General features: G+C 37.7%; 1 protein-coding gene across 6 annotated transcripts in view; it reads right to left on the bottom strand.

Annotated features, from left to right (window-relative positions):
- Positions 1-18,376, bottom strand: part of SNCA (synuclein alpha) — a 147,565-nt gene extending 129,189 nt beyond the window's left edge. The window contains exons 1-4 of one of the 6 annotated variants that reach the window (XM_005207756.5): positions 17,978-18,376; positions 16,071-16,216; positions 8,100-8,141; positions 1,310-1,452 (exon numbers count right to left, since the gene is read on the bottom strand). In XM_005207756.5, the coding sequence (XP_005207813.1) occupies positions 1,310-1,452; positions 8,100-8,141; positions 16,071-16,191 (306 nt within the window). In that variant the 5' untranslated portion in view covers positions 16,192-16,216; positions 17,978-18,376. 6 annotated transcript variants of the gene reach the window in all.
- Positions 18,377-20,873: the final 2,497 nt, after the last annotated feature.

Genomic DNA, 20,873 nt, shown 5'->3' with positions numbered 1-20,873 from the left:
ATCATCATATGATCCAGCAATCCCAGTTCTGGGCATATACCCAGACAAAACTATAATTCAAAAGAATCCATTACCCCTATGTTCGTAACAGCACTTTTCACAATAGCCAAAACTTGAAAATAACCTAAATGTCCATTGACAGATGAACAGATAAAGATGTGACATATGTACAATGGAGTACTACTCAGCCATAAGAAAGAACAAAATAATGGCATTTGAAGCAACATGGACGCAACCAGAGATTATCATACTAAGTGAAGTCAGAAAGAGCAAAATAAACACATGATACCATTTATATGTGAAATCTAAAGTATGATGCGAATGAACCTATCTGCAAAACAGAAATAGACTCTCAGACATAGGATCAGACTTGTGGTGGCCAAGATGGAGAGGAGAGAGAAAGATGGACTGGGAGTTGGAAGTTGGTAGATGCAAGCCATTACATTTAGAATGGATAACAATAACCACCTACTGTGGTACAGGGAACTATATCCAATCACCTGGAATAAACCATAATGGAAAAATATATAAAAAAGAATATGTATATGACCATAACTGAGTCACTTTGTTGTACGGCAGAGATTGGCACAACATTATAAATCAACTATACTTCAATTAAAAAAAAAAAGCATCTGCTTATGGTCATGAATTTTGTAAAATGTTCATCTTCCAGTTGATACCTCATTTTCTGTTGCTTATTTGTTTAAAATCAAAGTCCTAACTCTTGAACAATTTTCCTAGAATCTCATATTTGTCAAGAAAGTAAAAGTGAAAATTCTGAGAATTTTAAAATCACCCCAAAACCATGATCATAGTTTAAGCCCCTCAGTTTCCACAAACATATATTTGGAAATGAATTGTTATATAATAAGCAAATATGCCATTTAATAAGAGATGATGTCACTATAAAGACATTAAGTAAAAGATTTTCATTTTGAACATTTAGAGATTGGGCACAAAGCATTTGCTATACTCCAACAAAGAAAAATTCCAAGATTCACAGCCAACATAAAAGCACCCATTCTTTCTGAAATGTCACGGCTCTTTTAGACATTTGTTACACTGTTCATTTCATTAACTTTTTTTTTTCCAGAAAAAAAAAAAATCACAATTATTGTGCAATTTCCACAGCATTTATCTGGGTGAATATCTCCAAAAAGAATACATATAAAGGTAGTACTTTTTTTTTAACAAGAGAAGCTCAGTCAGCTCTCCCGCAAGTAAGCATCTTATTCTTGCCTCTGTGCCTTGCTGAAAATGCATGGTGATTCACAAGCTTAGAAATGTAACAAGATGTACACAGTCCTACCTTGCCCATATGATCCTTTTTGCCAAAGCCAGTGGCAGCTGCAATGCTCCCTGCTCCTTCTACTGTCTTCTGTGCTACTGCAGTCACCCCTGTCACCACTGCCTCGCCAACGTTTGTCACTTGCTCTTTGGTCTTCTCAGCCACTGGGATGAATCAAAAACAATGACAGATTAAGGGATGGTGGGCCAGCAGCCACTAGGAATAATTTCACTTCCACTAACTATCAACTTCCAAAGACCTATATTCACACACACAGATAACTGGTGAGTCAGGAGAAGAAAAAGTTACTGAGATTGCTAAGTGAGCGTGGCTTAGCCAAACAACAGATTCTTTGCCAAGATAGTCTATGCAATCATGCAGATATTTAAAGGTGTTTCAAGCCTAATGATCACAAATTTAGGGCTATAAGCAATTTCGCTCTGATTTACATTTTATGAAAGAAAGTTTACAGAAAGCAAGGCTTGCAGGTGTAGTTGTATCAAACTCAGCATGAAATATTTCTTTATTGCAATTTCAATGCCAAGTCTTTGATCTCACTCAGCATGTTTTTTTCATCACACCTTCTGAGTCACAGAACACATACATGCTGTCACATGGTACCATCAGAAATAAAACAATAGAGTGAGGGATGACTATGCTGATCCTTTTATGAAACAACAGATAGTTGAAACAGAATGAGTTTTAGTGTTAAGATTTATTTTCAATCATTTTAATGGGAACAAAAGAGCTAGACTTAAAGTATGAAATGAAATGGTTTGTTGAGCACACTTAATTTCTTTTCATTAAAAATAAAATATGGAGATTCAGTAGGATTTTAAAAATAAGTTAAATTTTAAGATGATGGTATAAATAGTTTGGGATTAGATTTAGAAAGAGATTTGATCTCATATAAAAAATTATCCAAGACTATATATAACTGTTGAATTAATCTTTCTATATTAACTCCATACAAATATCAAATAAACAAAGCTTCAATAAAATAAAAGTTTGTTTCAATTAATCAAGAGTTTTATGAAAAAGGAGTAAAAGATGAGGTTCTACACTTTTAACAATTTCAAGGTCAAGGGAAACAAGACAACTCTCCACCCAAACCTTTTTCCAGTAGTCATGTATGGATGTGAGAGGTGGACTATAAAGAATTCATGTTTTTGAACTATGGTATTGGAGAAGACTCTTGAGAGTCCCTTGGACAGCAAGGAGATCAAACCAGTCAATCCTGAAGGAAATCAGTCATGAATATTCATTGGAAGGACTGATGCTGAAGCTCCAATAATTTGGCCATCTGATGAAAAAAAACTGACTCATTGGAAAAGACCCTGATGCTGGGGAAAGATCAAAGGCAGGAGAAGGGGATGACAGAGGATGAGAATGGTTGGATGGCATCACCAACTCAATTGACATGAGTTTGAGCAAGCTCCGGGAGTTGGTGATGCACAGGGAAGCCTGGCATACTGCAGTCTATGGGGTCGCAAACAATCAGACACAGCTGAGCAACTAAACTGAACTAAAACCTTATAACACTTACACTCATAAAGCCTGGGTCTTGCATTCTTATCTATATGTAATGTTTGTCTTCTTTTCTGAGGAATTCAATGAGTTGTACTATGTGAGCTGTTAAGTGTTATATGCTAGTCACCTGATTATTGTACAGATTTCATTTCACCAGTTGGGAGGGGCCAGTCCCTGGGTCAGGAAGATTCCCCTGGAGAAGGAAATGACAACCCATTCCAGTATTCTTGCTTGGAGAATCCCATGGACAGTGGAGCCTGATGGGCTGCTATTCAAAGCACTGCAGACTCGGACACGACTAAACAGTAATAGTGTGGTCAGAACAATTGGGTTTTGAACACAATTGGGTATGTAGGGTCATGGAAGTTGAGGAGGTACATAAGGAAAAAAGGAAAACGAGTCTCACTCCTCAGTGTAGACAATAGGGGGAAATGAAAGTGGCCCCAAGAGTCTAAAAGCACCAAGAGTTCACAGCAGGTATTGCTTGCTATTTGCCTTTTGCTACTTCTGGGGATGTGGTGGATGCTTACCAACTAGTCATGGCTATACTCAATGCAAAGTTCAATTTAAATGCCAGTGAAAAACTGTACTGGAAATCTCATGTTTTTAAACATTTCCAGAATGTTGATGCTTTAAAAATAGTGAATTATGGGCTTCAAGTTCTCTTTTTTTTCTTTTCTAAGAACACAAGTAGAAAATTTTACTTGAAAACGAACATTTCTTGTTATAAAATCTCAAAGACAAAAATAAATTTTGATCTTTTTAGAGATTCATAATTTTTCTTCTGCCAGCCATGAAAGTTTATTTTTATAATTCTAGATTTATATACATACTTTTTTAATGCACATAAACTGCACAGTAAAATGCACTTTGTAGTTTATTATAATTTATTAGATTTTACCACTGTAAGAATAAGTAAATTATTTACATTACAAAATGGCAGAATTTACATGTAGCAGTGGTTAACCTTTTACTTTCTTAATTTATTTTTATTTTTTGGCTGTGCCATGCAGCATGTGGGATCTTTCCCAACCAGGGGTCGAACCCAGGCAGGTCCCTGCATTGGAAGCATTTAATTTTGACCACTGTACCACAAGGGAAGTCCCTGATAGACACATTTTAAGATTTCTGTAGGAACTGATTTACCCAGCAGATAATTTACTGACCTTAAACCCCTTTGTTAAAACCCACCTCAAAAGTTAAATTCCATGTTAATAACCTCTTTTCCCAACAACTGTCCTTCTTCCTCCTCCTGTGTGCTCATAAAATTTTAAGTATATCTTTACTACTGAACTTTTTATTTGCACCATAATTACTGATTTCCCAGTATGTCTATCCACCTCCACTAGTATATTTTGAGTTGATCAAAATCAGAGATCATATTATCTTTATATTATTTCATTGTAATACTCATTAAATAATTTTGAGTACATTAAAAGAAATTTTGTGTATATGTCTAATATATACATTAATTTCAACAATTGTTGACTCTAATTAACAATAAAATTCCACAAAGGAAATGTGGCACCAACTTTTAGAACAGTAAATCTAACCTATAACATTAAAAAAAAATTAAAAAATTAAGATCTAGTTTTGAATTAGTATACAAATTACAGATATGAGGACAAGAAATGTATATTTTAAAGCAGTTTAACAGGGAAATTTAAAGTGTAACATGTTGAAAATTAACTGTGTTCATTATTGTATAACAAATTTCTGTGTGTAAGAATCAAAGCCTGCAGAAGATCTCCAACAATAGGAATTTCTTTATATCATACTTTAATGAGGGAAAAAATGAGAATGAGTCAGCTTATATCAAATCATTTTTTTAATACCTTCAAAGGCATGTCATTCAATAAGCCCAGATTAAGTGCACTCTCATATTTTCCTATAATGTGATGTACTGACAACTGAAATAATAATGTCCTGAGATCAAAAAGCCAGGGATTAACGTAGAGTTTTCTGGATTTTATCTTCAGATTATCTAACTGGGAGGATTAATTTTCCCTGGATGTTGTAGGTAGAAAACGCCCAGCCTAAGTTTACTGAAGTCTGTATTTCTACAAAATAGTTAATGAAATGAATCTTGTGGAAATTTTTCTTTTAACATTAGCTGATAATGTTATGCACTTTATAACAGTTTCTCAATTCCCTGCTTTAAAAGTAATAACAAAATTAATAATAATTATTTAGTATTTATTATGATAAATGTTTACCATGATAAACATTTTAGGTCATATATAAAAAGCAACCAATTCTCTCTCTGATTAACTACTGAGGTTATTACCTTAAACATTTATTTTCCCTTATAATATGAATTTAGAATTTTACATGAAATAACTTTACTCAACAAATTAATTTATCTGATATGAGAGAGGAATGGCCCTTATTGCAACTGGTTTATCCTACTGCAATTTTCATGGCCAGATTACTTATAACTACATTTTTGGTATTTTACTACTGCCAGGGTGATTGGTGCTGTGCTAAGTCACTTCAGTCATGTCTGCCTCTTTGCAACCTGCAGGGACAGGCTTTTCTGTCCATGGGGATTCTCCAGGCAAGAATACTGGAGTGGGTTGCCATGCCCTCTTCCAGGGGAGCTTTCCAACCCAGGGATCGAACCCAGGTCTCCCATATTGCAGGCAGATTCTTTATCATCTGAGCCACCAGGGAAGTCTTTGGTGCAATGATGTAAATACATTTTACGTCACTGGTGCAATGGTGTAAATACTGCCCATACCAAAATCATCATGGTCTCCCTGCTTAGAAGGATTTTCCATAGTGTTCTGGGGAACACTCACTGAATTGAACTCTAGTAACTATCGAAAAGGCTTCCCTTGTGGCTCAGCTGGTAAAGAATCCGCCTGCAATGCGGGAGACCTGGGTTTGATCCCTGGGTTGGGAAGAGCCCCTGGAGAAGGAAACAGCTACCCACTCCAGTATTCAGCCCTGGAGAATTCCATGGGCTGTGTAGTCCATGGGGATCACAAGAGTGGGACACTACTGAATGACTTTCACTTTTTTCAACTATTGAAAGAAAGTCAAATGAGTTTTGGAAATCCTGGGTTAAACTAAATTATGTAAATTTATTTACTATAGAACAGCTCAGTTTCTTTAATATGCTAAAAGGAAGACAGGATATGCAAAGTTTCCAAACACTTTAAAACCATGGAAACATTAGCTGGCAGGCTACTGTTTTTCAGAAACAATTTGCAAAATATTGTCTTATAGTACAAAACTTCAGTCACTTGTACCAGGCCAAGTGTGTACGCATGCATGCGCACAAACACCTCAAAAACTCATGTTTACATTCTATCATTCTAAAAAAAACTCAAAAATTCTGACTTTGTCAATAGTTATCCTTGCAGCCCATCTGCATAGCCTCCATTGGATGGTAGTATTAGTTTATTCTTTAATTTTTACCACAGGCTCTAAACTTTGCAATATGCTTATCCTCTTTTTCATCCATATGGATTCTCCTTCAGTTATTACAATGAAAAGCTGTTAATCCAAGTAGATTATCTTCATATAGCATAGTCTACAACTGTCTGATAACTAGTTTTTACAAAAGTCATACTTTATAACATGCCATTTATAGAAGGTCCCTACAGGGCAGTTTATATATACTGAATCCAACAGAGCAAATGTATGTTGCGCACTTTAACTTAGCTTCTAGAAGAATTAGTTTCAAAGGGTTGTTTTTTATTTATTTACTTTCAGCTGCACTATGTGGCTTACGGGATCTTAGTTCCCTGAACAGGGGTTGAACCCAGGACACGGCAGTGAAAACCCATAATCCTCACCACAAGGCCACCACAGAACTCCCTGTTTTGATTTTATACTCTAACTTTTTTAGTCAAAAGTATGTATAAAAGGGCTTCCCTGAGAGCTCAGTTGGTAAAGAATCTGCCTGCAATGTAGAATACTCTGGTTTGATTCCTGGGGCAGGAAGATCTGCTGGAGAAGGGATAGGCTACCCAGTATTCTTGGATTTCCCTTGTGGCTCAGCTGGTAAAGAATCGGCCTGCAGTGCGGGAGACCTGGCTTTGATCCCTAGGTTGGGAAGATCCCCAGAGAAGGGAAAAGCCACCCACTCCAGTATTCTGGCCTGGAGAATTCCATGGACTATATAGTATGTATAAAGGTATATATAAAAGTCATATAAATATCTTTCTCCACTAGCTACCAAAATGTAGCTCAAGGTAGATTTCACTACAAAATGATAGTAAAACCTAGGTAATACATACCATTTGCCTTTAGTATTCTAGGTATTTATATATATTCTCATTCACTGAATTCTTTTATAGATGAGGAAACTGAATCACAGAGAGGTAATGAATCTTGCAGAATAGTCACACAGCTAGTAAGGGGTAAGCAGAAATTTGGACTAAAGACTTCCGGCTTCAGTGTTTGTGGCCTTAACCAAAACATTGTATTAATATTCCCATTTGATTTTCTCAAAATCTATTTTATAACTTAGCAATAGAAGCATGTTATTTTGCTGAGGCCCTGCCATATTTACTGTTTTCTCATCATATGAGTTATATTTTATATCTGATCGTATGATTACATCTTATCATGCCTGTCAGAGCTTGGAGTACATAAAACATAAAACTCAATCACAGCAAGTCCATATATTAAAGTTGCTAAATTGTGATTTTTCTATTTCTATCATTATCCTCCTGCTCTTCCTCATCATCACCACCATAATTTTCATCATTTTTGCTATTCACTTATTGTAATCTTGTTACAGACCTAATTTCAAAATTTGGGTGAAATTAGGCCAAACAGAGATAAATACAATAAATAATTCACTGATCATCCCAAGGGTATTTCCTAAAATGTCTTCTGAATCAAGGAAGTATTATAATTTGTATATTTTAGTGTCAGAATATTTCATTGTACTCTATAGAAAATTTTCATTCAACTCTTTAAAAATGGCAGTCCTTTTATGATATTCCACTATCATTTGCCAGAACATTAAGTTGACCAGAATACTTAAATGTTATACTACTATAAGTTAAACAATGAAACTAGTCAATTCAGTCATCATTCTTGACAATTACAAACACTTTTACTTATTTATAACAAATACTTAACATACTTAAAATATTTAATATTTAATAAAGAATCAAGATTAAACAAAGCTGATGTTTTCTAGAATGCTCCTCTATGGGCAGAGTGGTTATTTATATTTACATTCTGAACGATATGTGCTGGGCTATCCTGCTTACTAGATATTTTCAATATCATCCTTGAATATAAGTTCCACAAAGCTTACCTGTTGTCACACCATGAACTACCCCTTCCTTGGTTTTGGATCCTACAAAAACAAACAAATTCAAACCATAAGCTTCAAAGTCACCTTTACTGCTAATGAGCTACTTTTAAATACATCTAATGGAAAAACAATATCTCACTCTTCAAAAACCCATATGTAAAGATATCCTCAGGGAGCAAAAAATTTTAAACAAAAAAAGTCAGTAACCATTACAACAAATACAACAAAGCAAAGCTAACAGGATACGCTCCAATTAAGATTTTAGCACACAGTAACAGCTTTTCAACCCCTTGTGTCCCACTTCACATATCAACTTACAGAAAGTTAAAAAGAAAAGGTGAGAAAACACAGGGTCTGGTTGGGAAGGTGATTTTGGATTCAGAACTGCAGAAGCTCTACTAAAATGCAATACAGAGAAAGATTCCTTAACCCATGGAACACAAATGGATGGGGGAAGGAGAGAAGGAATTCATAGTTGTTGAACATCTATTATGAAAAAGGCATTTTTCATCTCATTTAATGTTTGTGATAACCCCCCATTTCAAATCATGCCCATTTTATTCCACATGAAGCAATTACAAATTAAAGTTAAATGATTTGTCTGAAGTCACCAGCTATAAGCATGTTCAAATTAAGGGCTCTGTGACCCTAAGCCTATATTGTTTCTATGAAACCAGGCAAGCCTTCAGAAGGAATACAGTATTTGATCACTGAAGTATGACTAATGCTAGCTTCAAGAAGGGGCAAGATAGGAATTTTCCCCAAATCTTGACCATTACCAAACCTTTACACAAAGAGTTTATGAATATGTATTGCTAAAATTAAGTTTGTGAATAATTTTATTCATCAGCTCTCTAATATTGGATTTTTAGTGTAATTCATACAGCTTTTTAATGATCTTGGAGAAAATAACAACAAAAAGAAAATTCATTTGAAAACTACCCTGTAAGCTAAATAAAGTAATTCTATCAGACAGAGAAGAATGTAAGGAAATTAGGACCAAAAAACTGGGAAATGAATATTTATCATACACTACCTGCCGCCCCTTCAACCCCTTATTTTTAAAAACAACTAGTAAAAATATATTTTAACAGTTGGCCTGTAGTCTATTCTCTCTGCCTCAGTTATACCTGATAATTTAATCTTTGGCTAAATCATGGAATGTATCCTGAACCAAATATACAAGAAAGACTTAATGAGGTTGCTTTGTATCAAACCAATCACCTTTTTTTGGCTGTCATAATTGTTTAGTAGTATATGTTACTGATGATTAACTTTTAATTGATAAGTAATCTGTAATGAAAAGATAAAGCTACAAAATACGTGCCAAGTGGTATGTCACCAGTAATGTGATAGACAGATAGACCTTATAGATAATTAGATCTCATAACAGATAACAGCTGAAGGGACCCTAGATCTGATGGCATCCCTAAGCTGATGTAGCCCACATCCATTCCCTTCTTCTCTGTTATGACTTCACAAAGCTGCAGAGTAGAGATCAGAAATAATGCCTGGGCACTGCCAAGGACTCAATTATGCTGTTGTGCATGTCATGTTGACTATCTCAGTATGTTGGAGGTGAAGCAAATTGTGACTTGGGAGTTTGATATCAATCTACAGTCCAGACCACTGCTACTTATTGAGCAGAATTTCACTGGAAGAGTTTTGAAGGTCATTTTCTTTCCTTTACTGTTACAATACTTAGCATAGAACTACATTTTTTTTTTGCTTTTGAATTTCACTCTCAACTTATAATTTCTAAACCATTTGATTGAGAAATTTTTGGTCCATTAAATTGAAGTAGGTTGATTGAAAATTTGTATACAAAGATATCACAAAAGGAGAAAAAAAACATAAAAATAATACTGATCCTTATGGTGGTTCATCAATTAGCATTAAAAGCTACTCTCTCATGAGGCTTAAGAAAACCATGTGCTAAACTTGTTCAGCCATAAGTGAAACAGGAAAATTTTCCCTAGTTACTTCTAATCTTTCAAGCTAGTTATTGATAATAGTTCTTATAATGAAGGATAAAATTATAGAAAGAAAATACATAGACAAAGAAATTATTCTGTTGCAGAGTTTGTGTGCATGAGTTAATCGTTCAGTCCTGTCAGACTCTTTGCAACCCCATGGACGGTAGCCCACCAAGCTACTCTGTCCATGGGATTCTCCAGGCAAGAATACTGGAGTGGGTTGCCATTCCCTTCTCCAGGGGATCTTTCCGACCCAGGGATCGAACCCAGGCCTCCTGCGTGGCACAGGTTCTTTACCATTGGAGCCACCAAGCAGCATTTATTTGACAATAATAACCATGGCTCCTACATATAAAAGTACACTAACAAAAATTCTCAATGAAATGTTAATGAATCAAACACAACAATGCATGAAGAGAATTATACATCACAATCAGGTGGCATTTATCATAGGTATGTAAGGCTGGTTCAATGTTTGAAAGTCAATTAAGTAATTCTTCACATCAGCAGGACCAAAAAGACAAATGTCATGATCATATTAATAGATGCAGAAAGAGCATTTGCAAAACCGAACACCTGCTGCTGCTAAGTCGCTTCAGTCGTGTCCGACTCTGTGCGACCCCATAGACGGCAGCCAACCAGGCTCCCCTATCCCTGGGATTCTCACTTGTGATAAAAAACCCTCCCAGTAAACTAGAAATAGAGAAGTTTCTCAACCTGATAGAAAATATCTACCAAAAAGTCTACAGCTAACAACATATTTCATTGTGAGACACTAGTAACTTTATTACCAGGAACAAGGCAATAATATCCCCTTTCACCATTCCTTCAACATCTTACAGGAAGCCCTAGCTATTGCAATAAGACGAGGAAATAAAAGATATCTGGGAAAGATGAAACAAAACTGTCAAGAATGAATAAAAAATATTCTGGTGCTAATAAGTTATTATAGAAAGATTGCAGGATGCAAGGTTAAAAAGTCAATCACCTTCCTATATACCAGTAATGAATGGAGCAGAATTTGAAATTAAAAACACAGCATCATTTACATTAGCATAAAAAATAAATAAAATACCTGGGCATAAATTTAATGCAATATACAAGATCTATATGGGAAAAATTATGAAGCTTTGATAACAAAATCAAAGAACTACATAAACGGAGAGAGATTCCACATTCATGAATAGAAGACAGAGTATTAACAACATGTTGCTGCTGCTGCTAAGTCGCTTCAGTCGTGTCCGACTCTGTACGACCCCACAGACGGCAGCTCACCAGGCTCCCCCATCCCTGGGATTCTCCAGGCAAGAACACGGAGTGGGTCGCCATTTCCTTCTCCAATGCATGAAAGTGAAAAGAGAAAGTGAAGTCGCTCAGTCGTGTCCAACTCTTCGCGACCCCGTAGACTGCAGCCTACCAGGCTCCTCTGTCCATGGGATTTTCCAGGCAAGAGTACTGGAGTGGGGTGCCATTGCCATGTTAGCTCTTCCCAACTTGATTTTACAATTCCATGTTCATGTATGTATACACACACACACACACACACACGCACACACACACACACATATATATATATAGAGAGAGAGAGAGAGAACCACCAACTCAATGGACATGAATTTGAGCAAATTTCGGGAGATAGTGGAGGACAGAGGAGCCTGTTGTGCCATGGTCTATAGAGTCACAGAGTTGGACACGACTTAGCGACTGAGCAACAACAATCTCAAGCAAAACCCCAGTTATTTTGTGGATGTTAACAAACTGATTCTAAAGTTTATGTGGAGAGGCAAAGATCAAAAGTAGCCAAAATGGTATTGAAGAAGAACAAAGTTAGAGGACTGACACTACCAAATTTCAAGACTTCTTACAGAGCTGTCATAATCAACACAATGTGATATTGGTGAAAGAATAAACAAATAGATCAAGAGACTAGAAAAGAGAGCCCAGAAATACACAAACATAAATGTAATCAACTGATTTTTGACAAAGGAAAAAAGGCAATAAAATGGAACAAAGATAGTCTAAACAAATGGTGTTAGAACAACTGGACATCTACATGAAAAAAAATAATTTCAACTTTATACCCTTCACAAGCAAATAATCCAAAATGAATCATAGCCTTAAGTGTAAAATGTGAAACTATAAAACTTCTAGGAGATCACATTGAAGAACATCTACATAATCTCAAGTATGGCAATGACTGTTAAGCTATACCACCAAAGACACATACCATTAAATCATTAATAAGTGAGAATTCATTTAAATTAAAAACTTCTATGAAAGACAATTTCAAAAGAATAAGAAAACAATCTACAGACAGGAAAATATTTATGAAATATCTGAAAAGAAGACAGAGAACTCTTAAAAATCAAAACTAAGAAAACAAATAACCTGATTAAAAAATAGGCCAAAGATCTTAATAGATACTTCATCAAAGAAGATGTGGAGATGGCAGATAAGCATTTGAGAAGATGCTCCACATCCTATGTCACCAGTTTTAAAATACAAATTAAAATAACAGTGCAATGCCACTACATATGTATTAGTATGACCAAAGTCCAGAACACTGACAGCACCAAATTTTGTCAAGGAAGTAGAGTAACAAAAACTGTCATTAATTGCTGGTGGGAATGCAAAATGGTGTAGTCCCTGTGGAAGACAGTTTGATGGTTTCTTTGAAAACTAAACATATTTTATCATATGACCCAGCAATTGTTGTGCTCTTTGATATTTACCCAAAGGAGCTGAAATCTTATATACACACAAAAACCTGCACACAGATGTTTATAGCAGCTTTATTCATAACTGCCAACTCTCTGAAGCAAGTAAGATGTCCTCCAAGTACCAAGATGTAGGAGGTGAATGATAAACCTGAGACAACAGATTATTATTTGGCACTAAAAAGAAATGAGCCATTCAAAGACATGAAAGAATTTAAAAGCGTATTATTAATTGAAAGAAGCCAATCTCAACAGGCTAAACAATATGTGATTCCATTGATATGACATTTTGGAAAAGGCAAAACTATGGAGAGAAAAAGATCAGTGATAGCCAGGGGTTGGGAGAAGGCCATGAATAAGTAGCGCACAGAGGATTTTTAGGACACTGAAAATACTCTATATATTATAATGATGAATGTGTGTGTATGTTAGTCACTTAGTCATGTCCGACTCTTTGTGACCCCATGGACTGTAGCCTACCAGGCTCCTCTGTCCATGGGATTCTCCAGGCAAGAATACTGGAGTAAATTGCCATTTCCACATTTGTCCGAACTCACAGAATGTATTGCAGCAAGAGTGATCCTTAATGGAAGCTATGGAGTTTGGATGATTATGATGTGTCAATGTAGGTTCATCAGTTGTAACAAATGTACCATCTGGCAAAGGATGTTGGTAATTCGAGAGGTTATGCATGTGTGGGGGTTGGGGTACATGGGAAACCTCTATATATCAATTTTTCTGTTAATTTAAAACTGTTATAAAAATTAAGTCTTAAATTTTTTTAAGGGATGCCTTTTTACTTATAGGTTCTGCTTTATGATATTCTCACAAGAACTCTGCAAGATACTCGCATTTATTCAAATTGTATTTTTACAAATGAGTAAAGTGAGGCTTAGATATGTTAAGTACCTTCCCCATTATCCTAGAGGTAAAATGTGGTATAGTCTGGACTGGAATTTATTTATTTATTTTTTTTCATTTTAATATTTTTTTTTGGAATTTAAGTTTAACATCAAATCTACATTTTTTCCTACTTTATCAGGAGTCAGTAAACTATAGCCTATGAGCCAAATAAACTCTCCAGCTGTTTTGGTAAGTAAAGTTTTATAGGAACATAGTCACCCTAACTATTGTTTATGGCTGCCTTCACTTCAGGAGGGCAAAGTTGATCAGTTGAAACAGATATCATACCCTAAAATTATTCAGTACCCCTTTACGGAAAAAGCTTGCCAAAACCTGGTAGTACTATAACTTCACAAGATCATACTTCATCCTGAATTATGTATTTGTGTTCAACTTTTAATTGACTTTAAAATATTAACTGATAAATAGTATATAGAATGTACTCTGCTAAATACCATAATAAACACTGAAGATTATTTTTTAAAATATGTGCACATAAATCGAAATTTCATATAATAATCTCAGAGAAAATAACAAAATTAATCTCTAAAAAATTAAGTCATTTTATTTGCCCAAACTCATGGTTGAAAATGAAAACAAGTACAATGTTTTCCAGATGATAATCCTGCTTATTACCTGGAAAATAGCAACATGTTAATGTAATAGTCAGTGGTTCTTGGACTCATTCAAAACTAATAAATCAATATTATCCAACTAAAAAAAATCTTAAAAGTAACTAAGTTATAAAGTAACTGAAATCAAGGAATGGTTACAAAGCATGCACTTGCACAACTTGGAACACTGAGGACAAATATAAAAATACTGATTATCTAAATGTCACTGATTCAGTATTCCAAATTCCACCTAAAAAGGTACAATCCACATTTCACAAGAAAAAAACTGAGATTAACTCATTGAATTTTCCCTCTTGTAACATCTTTTAATTCAATGACTTTCTGAAAATATACTTTAAGATAAAGAGTAATTTAACTAGAGGTTTGTGGTAAGATTAAACCAAAATAAAGAGTCTATGAACAGTGAGAAAAATATGAGAAATATTCATAAAAATCATTCCAAGTATAACTTTTCTCCAGCCCATCTATATCAAAGAGACAATATAGCTTTCTTTAACCCCACAGACATAGACAGAGTATTCTACACAATCCATTATGCTCATCCTCCACTTTCTTACTCATCCTTTGGCTACTGTTGCTACACCTGCTACGAGAGAATGTGACCTAGCTCAGAGGAGGAAAAGAAGAGACAGAATGGGCAGTGGGTGAATGTATGTTTATGTGCCTGTTTGTATCCCAATAGATGAGTGTGTGTCTATGTGTATGCCTATTTCTTCACCCAAAGAATTCCAGGTGACTTGTGAAATAACACCTAACCTAACATAGTTTAAGATAAAAAAAAAGAGTAGGGCTTCCCTGATAGCTCGGTTGGTAAAGAACCTGCCTGTAATGCAGGAGACCCTGGTTTGATTCCTGGGTCAGGAAGAGCCTCTGGAAAAGGGATAGGCTACCCACTCCAGCATTTTTGGGCTTCCCTTGTGGCTCAGTGGGTAAAGAATCCAGTTGAAATGTGGAAGACCTGGGTTTGATCCCTGGGTTGGGAATATCCCCTGGAGAAGGAAAAGGTTATCCACTCCTGTATCTCCATGGACAGTCCATGGGATCACAAAGAGCCAGACAGGATGAAGCAACTTTCACTTCACTGCAAGAATACTCTGATGTGGGAATTTATAAACAAGGAAAAACAGTAAGCATCTAATTTATTGTATCATTTGATAAATGAACTATATAAATGTCTCAGAGATATTAGCAGCCTTCAAGCACTTTCTTGAGTTTAGTCCCCAACTTACCAAGTGGTCACAAGAAGCAACTCCAAAGACTTGTCTGTCCTTTCCTTTTTAGGGTCACAGTAGGTCTCTCTTTACATATCTCAAGATTGTATCAACATCTTACTTTTAAATTAGGATACACTGAAATTAGCCTACATTATTCATGAAGATAAATCAAAAGCTCATGAAGGAGTTTGATTTTAAGATACTATTGAATATTTTCTAAGACTGAGTTTTTAAAACTGTCCTCAGAGCTATAGTTACTTACACATAAAAACATTCATTTTAAAAAAGAAACAAAGTCCTAAATATTACTGCAAAATTAAATAGTCTGTAAAAACAAAATAGCCCCACTTTGTATATTAGCTCAAACACACACATTCACCTACTTACACACACCTCTGATTCAGCCCATCACTTTGAGTGGAGATGCAAAACTGAATCAAGTGAGAAATGCCAGCATTTAAAGCAACAATCATCCTAACCCATCAATCCCAAATAAATATCAAAGTGACATTTAGGGCTTACCTACCTACATAGAGAACACCCTCTTTTGTCCTTCCTGCTGCTTCTGCCACACCCTGCTTGGTTTTTTCAGCAGCAGCCACGACTCCCTCCTTGGCCTTTGAAAGTCCTTTCATGAAAACATCCATGGCTAACGAATTCCTTTACACCACACTGGAGAACACAAAATACACTTTGAGAACTTCTGCGTAAAATACGAAATTAGAACCACTCAAAGTAAAAACTATTGAAAGATCAATAGAATCCTCATAAGAGTGAGATTCTCTTAAGTGTACCTCCATTTCAACCACTGGACAAAGGAGGCTTTTCTTAGCTTTTGCATTAAAAATTTAGCATCTCCCATCCATCTTGGCTGGATAAAGTCTAGCCGCCTAAACATGGATTAGGATGAATCACATGAGCTGTTCTTAACGCGTTTCCTAAGTGGAATTGCACGGAAAGATAGACTCCTCTTTTAACTTCCCAGGGTCCAAATGGTGACAGTGTAAGTTAGAAGTGCGTTTAGAAGACATCACAGGAAAAGGAAAAGGACCTGAAGGCAGGGGGTCAGGGACACGCTTAAATTCCAGAAGGCAGCTAACAGATCAACCACGAATAGGGGAGGGAAGGAACCACTCACTCTGGGTGTAGCTGAACCTCAGGCCAACTGCGAGCCCACCGCCCTCTCTCTAATTCACCCAACCATGCACCCGACCCTGGGCTATCAACCCAGAATGTGCAGGAGGGCGCGAGTTCACAACCGCGGAAGCCTCAGGAGGCGCCCCAGCCACCCGTGGGGGCGTTCTCAGTTCCTGGAACCCGCCCCCAACCCTGCGCCGCACCTGTTAACCCCTTATCACCTGTTGACTCGCCCTCTCAGCGCTCCCACTTAACCATTTGCCAAACACAGCTTGTTTACTTCACAGAAAGAACAGAGAGGGCGGACTAGGGAAGGGGGGCGGTTAAGGAAAGCGACAAACAAAAGTTGAATACTCATACTCCCTGGAGCATCCTCGCGTTTCCCAAAGGAAAAGCTTATCCCTGAGAATCCAGACCTCTCGGCCTCTGAGGACGAGAAGAGGGAAGTAATCGAAGCAGGAGGCAAACAGGTCCATTTTCTTTCCTCAAGCTCACCCTAGGGATAAGTACTCACCTCTGAGAGAGACGCGACTACAGCTGGTCCTCAGCAGCGCGCCCACCCCCACCCCGCGCGCGCCCCCGGGCGTCCGCAACGACTCTTCTCCCACCAGGTGTTCTCCATGACTTCCAAAGCTGCCCAGTTAGTTCCACAAGCACTTACCAGATTTCCTCGGCTCCTCGGAACTCCAATTTCTCCCCCACCCCCACTTAAAAAAATTTAAAAACAATTCCCAAATGTTATTTAAGTGGGAAGAGAGAGGATAAAGAGCGCACAGGAAGGGTGGAGGCGGCACCAGAAGAGGGATGGTCCCCAGAGGAGGCGCCTGTCAGCACAAGCCTGCGCTGGGAGGCGGGGGGCGTGGGAGGCAAACCCACAAACCTGCCGTCGAATTGCCACTCCTCGTCCCCCGCACGCGAGGATTCGAGAGAAAACAGCAGAAGGTCGGAAGGGAAGGGTTGGGGGGGAGCGGGAAAGAGCGCCAAGGATGCTAAAGGCGCGGCTCGGTCCCTGGGTCCGCTCTAAAGCCAGCACACACCTCACCCGGCGTCGCCGCGCTCGGTCGCTCGCCCCCTCTCCTTCTAGTCTCCGTGGTCCTCCTCCCCTTCCTCTCACCGCCCCCGCGGCTGATTTGTCAGCTCCTCTCCCCGCCCCTCTCCCGGCGCTTGCTGCTTTCCCAGCCGCGTGCACTTCACTCTCTCCTCGGATGGGGATGGGGGCGGGGGAAGACGGAACCTCCAACTCCCGCCTCCCGCCTGGACCTAGGGTACTGGAAGATGGGGTGCTCTTCGGCTCACCTCGAGTTCAGGGTCACGGGAGCTCTCGTGGAGATCCCGAGTGTTAGGCTTGGGCTGAAGTCTCTCCCTCTTTCCCATCACCCCCCATCCTTGTCTCCGCCTTTCCCTCTGGTTCCTCGCGGGGACCCCCAGGTCAGATCCAGCCTCGGGAAGCGGGGAGTGTGACAGGTCGACCACCAAAGACAGAGCCAGTCTCTCGAGGAGCTGCTGAAAGAGACAGGCAATCTAGGAAGCGTGCTCACATTAGCTCTGCCAAGAGCACGTTTCCCTCAAATCAATGTTAACGATGCTTTTATTTAAATATCCCCCAGATTTGGGCCTACTCTTAACCTCTAGTGAGCCCGATATGGTCTCGCGGGCGGAGAGGAGACTAGTAACGAAGAGTTACAGGTTGAAGAGGCAGGAGGAGGCTAGTCAAATCCTCTCTCCACCCCACTATCACCATTTTCTTTTCCACCAATCAGCGGCTGCCAGACGCTGTTTTCTTTTCGCATCAGTGGAACAAGGAATAAACATTCCGCAGCCGTCGAAACCAAACGGCTGGACGGTTTTTCATTCTCAGAATGGAATTTACTTTCCAGATGCAGGTGCCTAGATGGAAGAGACATATCCAGCGTGATTGATTCTCCTGAACCAGTATATCCAGTTTTTTTCAGCGCCTTCTGAAAAGGGAGATTCTATCAACACATACCACTCACTTTCCTGACTTCGAATTCGCGTTGTCCTCGGTGCTGACACGCCAACCCCATCTCCACACACCGGCACATAGACAGACACACGCAAGGGGTTCGAGACAATTTTTGCACTGTTTAACACAATTTCACCTTTAAAAGCTGGTGGGGAAACAGCTGGTCCTGGATCACACCGGAATGGAGAACGAAACTCCTCCCCCCAAAGGACTCCCTCTGCTTTCTTTGCCTGGAAGGGAGGATGCTTTTAGATCTGTAACGGAAAACGCATCTTTGCTATATGTTTTTTGTTCCTTTGTATTGTGCTTATTTTTTGTAGGACGGAAAAAAGGCTTTCTCTGAACCTTGCACCTCTCTCTGATCCTTGCACTCACACTCTGAAATGTGAGTAAAAAGCAATTTAAATCTACAAAACAACCGTTTGAAACCAAAAGAGATGGGAAGCGAGTATATGCTACGTAAGCAACTCTTTGCACTATTGGTCGGCTCATTTGAAAAGTGGCTTTCCAAAACACTCATATCTTGCTTCCTTGGGATCGGAGAAGGAAGTTGGGAGTTGGTTTGCTTTATGACTTTGAGAGTTTCAACAAGTCATGTCCTTCTGTTCATTGATCCCTCTCTTTTCAACTTTTTACTATGGGAAATGTTCAAACATATACAAAAGTGGAGAAAATAAAGGATTCACGGTGGAATAGCACCCAACTTCCACTATTTTCCAGTTCATGATTAATCATGTTTCATCTATATTCTCATCCACTCCCCGTTTTTTAATCACTACTCCCATTCCCCATTTTTAACTAAATCCCAAGAATTATGTATATCTTTTCATTTGTAAATAATTCAGCATACATCCATAAGATATCAGAACTATTTTAAAGTAAACACAATGATGTTTTGCTGGTCTTTTAAAAAACTTTAAAAGTAAAGTTTGCATGCAGTGATATGTTCCACTCTGTATTCCTTTAAATCTGTTTTGAAAAGTACATGCATTAATGTACCCCACACCATTTTGAAGAAATAAGACACTTGCATCCCCTAGAAATTTCCCTTGTGCCCTTTTCGGTTGTACAGCTTCTATGTATTTTATTTCATAAAAATAAAACCATACAATATGAACTTTAAAAAAAAATCTCTCTGGCTTCTTCACTCAGCCTAATACTTGGTCATTCATGTTTTTGCATAAACTAGTGGTATTTATTACTTTCAATTGTTTCTTTTTATTACTGCCAATAATAGTGTTTTGCACTGTGACGCATCACAACTACTTAATATATTTAGTACATATTAATATTCAATTATGATATATACATAGTTAACAGAGACCTTCTTGAGTAGTCAAAGGGATGAATAAAGTAACAGATATTTTAGACTCTGTACAGACCAATGAGGATTATTTTTAGGCCCTGTGAAGACCAATAAGAGAATTATTTTGGAGCAGTTGTTACATTTTTCTACTTCTTACAGCATTATATGATTCCACATCTTTATGTGTTATATTATGGTTGGCAAAAGACTATTGTATGATCATTTAATCATAACAAATGGGTAAGTTAAGTTTTATTATGTAACTTTTATAGTCAGGGAATCTAAGGCTCAAAGAATTTTGGTAAAAGGCAGAAATTGCATAGCTTTAAAGTGGCAGAGCTGACATAAGCCAGTAGGAACTATTCCAAAAGGCCAGTTGTCTCCTGAACTGGTGGTACTCTCTGGTACCTTACTCTCTGGGAATGGGATAGGGTGGGAGGTAAAAGGTGAGACCCAGTTCTGTTAGAAATAGTCTTTGAATTTGGATATGACCTTGGAAATCAAGGAGAGTTTCTGTTCCAAAACATTGCCTTCATATTTGAAATGTTGCCATTTCTATATTAGTAATTATAGGAGAAGTTGATTGCTCATCAACCACAAAAAAGAAAATTATAAAATTATAATTAAATCAAAATTATAAAATATTTGTTTGCCATTTAAAACTTTACGTTTTACTCCTCTTTTCATCCCTCAAGGTGCCTTGAATACAGTAAGCATTCAATGAACTTTTAGTTACTGGTGATATCAGTAGTGACTTTTCTTATGTTCTACCTGTATTCTCTGAGCTCAGTATTCCTAAGGAGGCAGAGCAACTCAAGCACAAAGAAGGGAACTGGAAGTTAATAAAGGGTTGTTGTTTTTTTTTTTTTTTTTTCACTTTCATCATTAGTTTACAACATAGC

Source organism: Bos taurus, chromosome 6 (assembly GCF_002263795.3).
Source record: "Bos taurus isolate L1 Dominette 01449 registration number 42190680 breed Hereford chromosome 6, ARS-UCD2.0, whole genome shotgun sequence".
Classification (NCBI taxonomy): Eukaryota; Metazoa; Chordata; class Mammalia; order Artiodactyla; family Bovidae; genus Bos; species Bos taurus.
This window is presented reverse-complemented; position numbering and strand designations above follow the sequence as displayed.